Source organism: Camelina sativa, chromosome 2 (assembly GCF_000633955.1).
Source record: "Camelina sativa cultivar DH55 chromosome 2, Cs, whole genome shotgun sequence".
NCBI classification, from domain to species: domain Eukaryota; kingdom Viridiplantae; phylum Streptophyta; class Magnoliopsida; order Brassicales; family Brassicaceae; genus Camelina; species Camelina sativa.
The window spans coordinates 26,293,132-26,304,323 of NC_025686.1; the positions used below are offsets into that span (position 1 = coordinate 26,293,132).

Consider the following 11,192-nt stretch of genomic DNA (forward strand, 5'->3'; position numbering starts at 1 on the left):
AAATATTATGATCTGTCAACCTTGCAACACACTTACCAATCATTTCTCTCCCGGTGAACTTTAACTTAATGTTACATCAGGGACTAAATTTTGATGGGGAGTTTGTGACAACAAGGGACTTTGTAGAAATGTAATAACCGGCTCTCTTTTTAATCCATTTAATTTTCATATTCCTAAAATCTTTGTCTACACGTACCCAAAATTGGACTATCAAACAGGCTAAAGGTCTCAACTCTACAGAACCATTGAAAGTCTTTGTATTTCTCTAAGTCTTTACAATCAAGATTACAATGTATTTAAAGACATGTTAATTACAAAACAAGTTCGATCTTCCTGAAAAGAGGAGAAGATTTCTGAACCGTTATTTGACCAAGTTTGAAGATCAAATATTCCATATTTGGTCAACCATATCATGGTATACAGAAGATTGAACATGTATACATTGATGAACGAACCCACATGTGCATTTTCCAAATTCTATAACTAAGATCCACTTTATTATTACGCTCATGCTCTTATTACAACCATCCATGCATTCGTAACACTGAAACGTGTATGTTATTGTGTAAGATAACCTTCCAGCTGCAGTCTTCGGCATTGCCAAACATTTCACAAAGTAAGGATTCCTGAAAAATATAAAACCTGACCTGAAAGAAAGAGTGAGTGGTGAAGGAAGCAAGAAGCAGAAAACGAAATGCAGAAAAGTAAAAGACAGAACAAAATTCAAGAGAAGTAAACTCTAATATGCTCATCTTAATATGTTAAAGCTTGTAAATAAAAAAAAACATGTTAAAGCTTGTGTCAAGTTTCACATCCGTGATCTTCATATGTTTAAATAATCACATGTTGCAGATGGAAAACAAAACCAACCATGGCTAAGTGAGAAATACTTCACTGAATCTTTCTATCCTGCCCACCTCTCGCAGGAATCACTTGCCAAACAAACAAAACAAACATAAGAAAATAAAATTTAATAACGTAAACAACAAAACACAAATAAATAAGTTAGAAATTCTATTCATTAATTTAACAACACACAATTCACATCCGATCGAAACACAGACTCTGGAGACCAAACGAAACAAAATTAAAACAAAAATCGGCATTACAATTCACAAATTAATTCTGAAATGAAACCGAAAAAAAAAAATCAATAAACGCCAGATTTGAAGACCAACAAACACTTAACTGGAACAAAACCAGCAGAGAAGAGCCAATTAACCCGTACAGATGCAAAGCGCAGAGAGGTAAATTATTCATCACTGAAAGGGCTGAATGAAGAAGGATTAGCATGATGAAGGAAATACTTTCAAAACTCTAATAATACTGTAGATCGGGAAAATTACTTCTCTGCTCCGCTATCCGTTCACACGACCTCATGTTTTGAAAGGGAAGAAAGCCATTCCCACATCAAGGACAAACCAGTAACAACCTAACGTCCCAACAGAATTCTAATTATTAAAGAAATTAAGGCCCAATGTCTAACAGAAAAAGAACCAAATTAAAATTACAGAACTGGTAAAACATTTGACATCAAAAACCACAAACACATTACTCCAAAAACAAAAGCATTTTGAAAAAAACAATTACCACAGGTTAATTATTTTCTTTTAAAAAACAAAAAACATTACCTACAACAACATCTAAGAAAAGTAAAAAATATGGAACGAGAAAATGAGAAATTAAATTAATAAACCAAAACGAAAGACTAAACCAATAAAACAAACAATAACTATACAAAACTTAACTTCAAATTCTATATTTTATGAATCCAAAAAAAGATCATCATGATTTTAGTAAATTCTAGATTTCTAAAATAGAAAACAAAATACAAACTTGAAAAAAAGAGACCCAAAAAAAACCAGTAAAAAACAAAGAACAATATAAGAACACCATAACCACACAGAAAAATGAGAAAAAAACATACAAAATATCAAACTAACAAAACAACGAAAATAAAAAGAACCTCATGAAACTTCCGCGCGTAGCGCGGATCAATTGCTAGTTTAGATTATAAATCAGTGACTTGATATCATAAAATAAAAACACAAAACTTGATTATCATTTTTCTTTTTGTCAAAGAAAAACTTGATATCATACTACTAAATAAATCGTTAGATTATAAATCAGTGACTTGATATCATAAAATAAAAACACAAAACTTGATTATCATTTTTCTTTTTGTCAAAGAAAAACTTGATATCATACTACTAAATAAATCGTTAGATTATAAATCAGTGACTTGATATCATAAAATAAAAACACAAAACTTGATTATCATTTTTCTTTTTGTCAAAGAAAAACTTGATATCATACTACTAAATAAATCGTTAGATTATAAATCAGTGACTTGATATCATAAAATAAAAACACAAAACTTGATTATCATTTTTCTTTTTGTCAAAGAAAAACTTGATATCATACTACTAAATAAATCGTTCAACCACTACCATCATAAATGAATTAAAATACACTTATTTGATGCTATTTAAAAATGTTCTAGACTTTAAAATACGACAAGAATAATTTTGGAATCGAAAAAGACTTTATTATAAAGAGAACGTTTTGGAGAGTTCAGCTTGTCGGATGGGGATACCTTGGGAGACTTAGGACGTCCTCACTTTTTTTTTTTGGTTCAATCGCAATTTTTGCCAAAGAGGAATATGTCAAAGTCAAACTACATCTCTTGAAATTAATGAAACTTCTAAATTTTTCACAATCTGACAACATTCGAAATTTATATTATTGCTTTGTGGGAAAAGAGAAAAAGAAAGACTAATAACTTCTCGAAGTAAAAATAAATCATACAACAGTGCATCTATCTCTAGTCAATCTTGCCATATTATCAACAGTCAAACACCTCAATCTTTGAATTTCTAAAAATAATAAAACTCTTTTATTGTATTTAGGTAAAAGATAATGGTTGTATTATCTAAAAATCTAATTAAGAAGACAGATACAAAGTTTTTTAAAAAAAAAACATAAAAGAAAATCGAGAAAATCTGATAATCACGTTACCGTGTCAAACCGTCAACCTCCATAGCTCCGGTTTGTGTATTTTGTCTTGTGTACTATGTATTCTTGTAGTATATACACGCGCTTCAAGATTTTTAATTACTTTATCTTAAAAAAAATTTCAGACCGAACACCAAACAAGAAAAACACATTTGTCTGATTGAGAGAGAGCTCTTCCCCCCTTCAAGAAATCGAAAGAGTGCTTCTTTCCCTCATATTTCCTGCGATTCTGAATATTAATTTCTTTCTATAGGTAAATCATATTCTTCTATCTTCGTATCTTTTCTTTCTTAGGGTTATATGGTTGTTTGATTCTGGGATTGGGGGAATTTCGATTTTTTGTGATTTTAGGGTTTCGATTCCTAATAATTGTGATCGAATCGAATGGTATCTCTTTTATCGTTTTCATGGTTTAGATTGGTTTCTCAAGTTTGGAGCAAATTTGAGAGCAAGACTTTGTATAACTCAGATCCTTATCTTTTCCATTGAGTTTGTTTCTCTAAGCTGATTTTGTGATGTTTGGTTTCAGAGCAATGGAGTTTTTTTTCTTGAAAAATGAAACATTTGTGATGATTATTAGAATTTTCGTTTGAATGTTGGAGCTTTTCTTGGTTTTATTTTTCATAACAGGTCAACGTTTTTTAATTCGGTATCGAGGCTAAGAAGAAGTGTGAGAGAAGAGATGGCTGATCATCTGAGTTCATGTACCGACCGTCTCGTAACACCTGAAACGTTAAATTCAGAGAGAGGATCCTCCAATGGAACAATTGAATCTTCTGGAGAGAGTTCTAGAACTCAAGGCAGCACAAGCCTGTCTACTAGTACGAAATCTATGGATCTTAAGACCAAGGAAGAAGAAGAAGCAACGGAACAGCACGATGTGGACGAGGAAGAGGAACCACTTATCCAATCTGTTGAATGTCGTATTTGCCAAGAGGAAGATTCCGTTAAGAACCTTGAGTCACCTTGTTCTTGTAGTGGCAGTTTGAAGGTGAATCTCATATCTCTCTTGTGTTATTTTGTATTGTTCCTTTTTTAAATTAAGTTCTCATGAATTTGTTTTTTCTTGTGTTTGTATAGTATGCACATCGGAAGTGTGTTCAACGTTGGTGTAATGAGAAAGGTGACATAACCTGTGAAATATGTCATAAGGTAAAATCAAAACCACTAACATCATTTTGTATAATCTTTTGGTTACATGTTTGCCTGAATCCAAGTTTATAATGTTTTTCTTCTTCTCGTTGGAAACAGTCTTATCAACCTGGATACACTGCTCCACCGCCTTCTCCTGCTGATGATACCGTTATTGATATCGGGTAAAGTTTTTTTTCTGAATCTATGTAGCTGGACTATAGATTCACTATTACGCTAAAAGACATAGCTATATCTCATCATATTCAATAAAGCACATTACTCATGCTACTGTTTTTTTTCTTGTGTCTGTGTTATGCAGTGAAGATTGGGCTAATGGTGTTCCATTAGATTTGAACGACCCGCGCATTTTCGCAATGGCAGCTGCAGAACGCCATTTCTTTGACGCGGACTATGATGAATACGCTGATTCTAACTCAAGCGGAGCTGCGTTTTGTCGCTCTGCTGCTCTTATAGTAAGTCCACCACATTTATCACTTATTCATTAATTTCTTACTTTGAAATAGAAACTTACTGGTAGTTAATAAATGGCAGTTGATGGCGCTTTTACTGTTACGTCATGCTCTGAACCTATCAAACAACAACTCAGACGATGAAGAAGATGATCCCTCAGCTTTCTTCTTTGTACGTAAACCCTCCTCTCTTATTCGCAGTTCTGTTACCTTTTTTAGATTTCTTGTGATAACACATTTTTTTTTGTTTTGGTTTTCGTCAGCTTTTCATGCTTCGTGCCGCCGGTTTTCTCCTTCCGTGTTACATCATGGCTTGGGCTATCAGTATATTACAACGTCGCAGACAAAGACAGGTATATAAAATCTTTGTGAAAAAAAACACAAACACATGTTTAGTATCATGTTTGTAAATGATTTTATTGTGTAAATCAGGAAGCGGCTGCTCTGGCTGCTGCAGAAGTAGCGTTTATGTTACATAGCGGTGGGGGCAGTGGAGGACAACGAAGAGGAGGATTACACTTTGCTGTAGCACCTGAGCTTATATCTAATCCACACCACCAACCTGAAGCTTCGCCTCAATGAGTATATATTCCCAAATCACCGGTATGTGATTTGTGTGTCTTTGCCTATCTGTGTAGTAGCTCTTGTGTGTTTGTTGTGTAACTTACCGGTTTTTCTCCAATCAAACACACACAACTGAGATTTTTAAAAAAGGACCAGAGAAGTTTCTCTTTGTCTATCTTTTTACAGACGAGAAAAAAAATAAAAATTGTTCACATATTTATATTTATGTTTATGCTTTTAATTCCTTTAATTTGTCTTGTTAATTTCTTGTTAATATACATAAGAAAATGGAAAATAGTAGTAAATACGGTAGTTATCGAATTTTCGCGCAATTGGATAAAAGATACGATGGGCTATGCCCCATTTTGTCTTGTTATGGACCGAGTGGACCCATTTGGAGGCCCAAATATGAAAAGTCTTTTCTTTTTCCTCTTTGACAAAGTCTTTCTTTACTCTGTTTAATCCCAACCAAGCAAGCAGAGAAGGAAGAGTCGTCGTCGACTAGTTGAACTCCTTTATGCCAGCAGAGAGGATTTTGACATCAGACACCAAAAAAAATAAGTTTTATGAGAATATTAGTTAACTACGATAAGGCATGAAAGAAAGAAAAAAACAAAAATCAATCTCGAGAGATTCAATGGGAAAATCATAAGAAGATAAAAAGTGAAAAAGGTTACATGAATAGAGTTTTGAACACTTTCAAGATTCGATGTTCCTCAAGTCTTACTCACAGAGACGACGACATTGCACCGAAATATAACTGACATATGAGCTGAAGAATGAATGAGTCCAGTTTTGAAGTCAAATAAGACAAGATAACAAACAAAGTCAACGATTGAAGAGTGTGTGAAAATTAATTAATTAGAATCAGAAAAGGAGTTTTCGGTGGCTAATAATAATACTCGTATAGTCATAATAACTCATAACGTATAGTACCTCACTGTGCTTCACAGGCACAACGAGTCAAGCTCTTCACATGTTAGCATTTAATACTCTTTTTATTTATTTTTGGTTAAATTTTGTTGTTATATTTTTCAGAATTCGTTTCCACCACTAGATTTTGCCTCCTTTCTATTTATTGTACGCCTGTGTGTGTATCGTTTACGTATACAGATATATATCTCTGCGGCTTCATATGTTGTTATACTTTTCATTTATCCAATTCACACTTTTATTTCACACATCATACTATCATAGGGTGGAATTACGGATGCCTTATTTTGTTTAGAGGGATACGCCAAAACATAATATCCTGATGTGTATTATTATACTAATACTAATATTGCTCATAAAAAAAAATGTCAAAATGTCTTATCTTTATTTTATACAGTATATATAATTCATTACCATTAAAACAATTCAAAAATAGTACTCCTAAAACTCTACTACTTATTTTAGATTCAAGAGCTTTTCGAAATGCTTCTTCTAAGAATTTTGTGAAATTTTATTTTCCTAAAATTGTTGTATTTTTAGAAAAACAATACCGTAATATTCCCTCCGTTTCACAAAGAGTGTCATTCTGGAGATTTTTCTTTGTTTCACAAAGACTGTCACTTTACAATTCCAATGCATTATTTTATAGTTCCAATGCATCTTTTATCTTAGATTTCCTTGTTTTACCCTTAATTATAACTAAAATAGTCTATTAAAAACTTATTAAATAAGGGCATATATGTATATTTCAGTGTTTTCTTAATTTGTGTGAAAAGTGTCAGAGTGACACTCTTTGTGAAACGGAGGGAGTGACACTCTTTGTGAAACGGAGGGAGTAATAAGAAGAACTAAAAAATACTCCCTCTGTCTCACAAAGATTGATATTTTGGGATATATTTTTGTCCCACAAAGATTGATGTTTTGTAAACTTCAAGAAGTAATCATTTAAAATAATTAAAATTTTGAATTGTTATTGGTTTATATTTTCTCTCTCTACCAAAAAGTAATTATAAATTAATTTATAAATAAAAACTAAAATTTTTCTTAATATGTGTGAAAATCTCAAAACATCAATCTTCATGAGACAGAGGGAGTAAGTTTGACAACTCTGCTTTCTTTATGTGAAATATATAAATAAAATTTCACAAATAATCTGACAAGATATTATATTAATTTTGGCATTATTGGCTTATTGGCTTATCACAATTAATATTAAATAGCTAAAATAATTAAATGTATTAATGTTGGAATTAAGTCAGTAGGTGGAATCTTAAATGGCATTTTTCTTCCGGGATTATGATTGATTTGAAAGGACAAAATTAAAGATCGATAAGATTGATCAAACATTTTTACTATTTTCAATACAACATTGATCGGAACTAAGATCGAACTTTTGAATATGAAAATATCGGATCTTAATCAAACCAATCGATATTAGATCAGTTTTGTATCATTTACTTAACCTAACTTTACAATGACGAATTTTGTGTGTTCAAGTTTATATATAAGATTTGAATAATCAGAAACATTATAAGACATTTGTATAATCATATGAGCCACAAAGTGCAACACATTACATTTATAAAGATGATGAACCCTTTGTGTTACGTTCTGCTACATACAATTTTTTTATATATAGAAAACGAGAAAGATTATATCACCAAAAGGGAAAAAGAGTGTTGTAGAGCTAAAAGCTAGCTACTAAAGACTCTAAAACCCTAATGCAATAATAAACATATACTAGATTATAGGTTATAACTCTATATTATTTGTTATAACCCATGACTAATTAAGCCCTCGATTTAAAAGATCCCACTTTGCATAATTCTAGTCTTCTAGAACATCGCAGCTTGTCCTTCTAGTGACATACCAACCATGTCGTGGCTTTGCTCATCAAATAACCATTTCTCCAACAAAGACAAAGACCCTTGTGATATTAAACCATGATCTTGGTCCATTGTTATTTCCGGCTTGATCTCTTGATCATGGAAGAACCTTGTCTCCTGAGTCAAATTTTGAGTTTCTTCCATTGAATTGAAGCTGAAGAAAGATTGTTCAAACCCTTCTCCACCTTCTTCCGAAACTGCAGCAGCGAGTGGTCCGGTCTCTGAAACCGGAGATGAGGATGATAGAGTTAAAGCCTTTGGTGTGTCTTTCATGAAATCTTGAAGCAACCGAGCGATGTTATCAGCACTTGACGCATATACACCTGATGGGTATGGATTAGTGGTGTTGCTTGTAGTGGTTGTTGTGGTTGTGGTAGAGGAAGAAGAAGAGGATGGATCATAACAACGGTCAAGCAAAGCTGATGAGAAGGTAGGGGCGTTTTGTGGTGTGATTACTGGTGTCGGCAATGATGATGATGATGATGGAGAAAGAGTTGATGATGGTTTGTCCAAAGACAAGGCCTCACAAAGAGCTTGTTTCGCCATGTTGATATCTGTCTGAAGTCTTCTCTCCCATTGACCTTTGTTAGTGCTTTGATTGTGCTTTTGTGAACTAGTGTTTGACGAAGAGAAACCATCATTATCTTCTTCACCAGATTCATTAATCTTCTTGAGCTTCTTCTTCAAGTGAGTGTTCCAATAGTTCTTTATATCATTGTCTGTCCTTTCAGGAAGGTATGATGCTATGGCTGCCCATCTATACACGAAAAAAAAAACATATTTAGATCTTATATTCTTATGATAAGAATCTTATCATATACATAAAAATACCCAAGAAAGGAAACATTTTGGACAAAAACATGCACATTAAAATATACCTGTTGCCTAAAAGGGCTTGAAGATGAACTATCGTCTTCTCTTCGTGCTCAGTGAAATTTCCACGCTTAATACCGGGTCGAAGATAATTAGTCCATCTCAATCTGCAGCTCTTGCTACATCTCCTCATTCCTAAAACACCAAATTAACAAAGATTAATTTTAACCCCAAATAATTTAAGGAAGAAGTGATTAAATGGTAACTAGAGATGTGTGGACGAAAGAGTTGGTGACATAACTTATAGGCTATTTATTACACTAGTATTAAATGTTCATACCAACCAAGCCAGAGAACAAAAAAATCATAACCCCTAGTAAAAAGTGCAAGATAAATACTACATAAAAAAGGTTCTTTAAGAGTTAGATCAAAAGTTTATTTCTAATTAACTAGTTAATCTGATCAAGAAACAAAGACAAACCTGTGTTAGTAGGGACAGATCTCCAGTTTCCAGGACCGTGTTCTTGAATGTAAGAAACCAAGATGATGTCTTCCTCTGGTGTCCATGGCCCTTTCTTCACTCCAATCTTTTCACAGCAAGGTGGTCTTCCCATTTTTTCCTCCTTCTATTGATAGGTTCTTTGATAAGATTTTAAGATGGAAGCTAATTAATTGTTGTGGCTTTGTTGGAGAAACCTTTGGAAAAATTAGGGCTAAGACAAAGAAAGTCCAAATGGGTTTGGTTTTGTCTGAAGAAGTGGAGAGAAATGTTGGTTATATTTATAGCAAAACTGAGTAAGATGAGATGATAGAAAGAGAGAGAGAGAGGAAAAAAAAATTAAGTTAATTACTCGTAAGTAATTTAATAAGATAATGGAATGAAAAGCAACAATAATGAAGAGGCTGGCTTTGGGTTTGCTTTCAAAGAGTCAACATGGACAGCAAAATGCATTTACTCTCTTTCTCTCCAAAGTCAGCCTTCTTCTTCTATCTCTCTCCTTCTTTGGAGTACTACACGATTTCAGACACAAATATTTGTTTTTTCCAATAACAAATATTTTGTTTTGACGTTTGCGTTTAGTAATCAAAATATTACTTATGTTTGTCTAAGAAATATAATGAACTTTTGGTGTTTTTATTTAAAAGTAACAAACACAACACAAAACGCAAAAATATCTCTCTTTCCAGTTATGCTTTTGAGTTTTTGTCTCTATTTCATTATCATTTCCTCGCACGATATTTTCAGTTTGAATCCAAATTATTACACAACAACAGCTAGATTACAAGTCTTGCGTTTTTTTGTACATGTGTCAAACGCAAACATAAAAACACGTAAAAGAACAATCGGATTCGTATTAACTTATAACAATAACAAGTGCAAACACTTGCTACCAATCTATTTTAATGCATCATTCATATCAAAAATAAATATGAAAAAATGCTTCGGCTCATATACGTGTTGATCATATCTATCATCTCAATCTCAAAGATTGGGTAAAAGTTTTTATAATATGGTTTGATTATTTAGTTAAAACCATCGAGTTTTTAAATTAGTTACACACGTACACTTATATTACAGCGAATCTGCGGAGTTTTGACAAAATAAACATAATAAATAAATATATATACACGATATGCATGAGTTCATGTATGGGTGAATAATATTCACTGAATATATCTCAGTTCGGACATTCAAAACCGTGTGGTGCTAATAAATGCAAGATGTGTGAGATAAGAGAGGTGACACCGAAAGAAGACAATATAAGGAGCGAAAAAGGCTAATATTTCGATATTCTTGTGATTTTTTTGTTTATCAGATAAATAGCTTATAATAGCGAATGTGCTTTTTTAGAAGTTTTTTTTATTTAAGAGAAAGTATTTTTTGAGTTTACACTGCTGTGAATCCATTTATGCAGCGCCTGCCCGAATTAACATACACATGAGTATTTGATTTTTCTTGGCGTGAAGTATTCTTAATCCAATAGTTTCATATGGAATGATTTCAAATTCCGATTTACATAAGTGCTAATTCCATCTAACCTTTTTTTTTTTGTTGGAATGTTATTAAAATCGATAGTTATCTTAAATCTAAATAATTTATTTTGATAATATTTGAATTATCTTTTTGGGTTGCTTCTCTGCGTGACACAATTACCACTTTCAAATTTTACTTTGCACTTGAATATCGCATTGATTAAGAAAAGAAAAAAGAACACTGCCTAAAGAGTTTTAGCTTTAACTGTGAACTGTATCGGCATTCGGCAAGATCTTCTAACAAGCATAAGAGAGTATATATATACTGACATGAATATAGTAAAAAAATATAATAAATTCATCGAATTTTTTTGCAACTTACACCACGCAGCCCTAATTTAAT

At 32.5% G+C, this 11,192-nt stretch overlaps 2 protein-coding genes across 2 annotated transcripts; one reads left to right on the forward strand and one right to left on the reverse strand.

The window, feature by feature from the left end:
- Positions 3,122–5,409, forward strand: LOC104740106. Its single transcript, XM_010460637.2, has 8 exons — positions 3,122–3,268; positions 3,646–4,006; positions 4,096–4,167; positions 4,267–4,331; positions 4,469–4,622; positions 4,702–4,791; positions 4,883–4,972; positions 5,052–5,409. Exons 2-8 carry the CDS (start codon positions 3,698–3,700, stop codon positions 5,199–5,201), a joined length of 930 nt encoding a protein of 309 aa, XP_010458939.1. The 5' UTR covers positions 3,122–3,268; positions 3,646–3,697; the 3' UTR covers positions 5,202–5,409.
- Positions 7,633–9,574, reverse strand: LOC104740117 (transcription factor MYB30). The gene is made up of 3 exons (XM_010460647.2): positions 9,297–9,574; positions 8,881–9,010; positions 7,633–8,759 (listed from the first exon to the last, which is right to left on the reverse strand). The coding sequence occupies exons 1-3, from the start codon at positions 9,427–9,429 to the stop codon at positions 7,952–7,954; spliced, it is 1,071 nt and encodes a 356-aa protein (XP_010458949.1). The 5' UTR covers positions 9,430–9,574; the 3' UTR covers positions 7,633–7,951.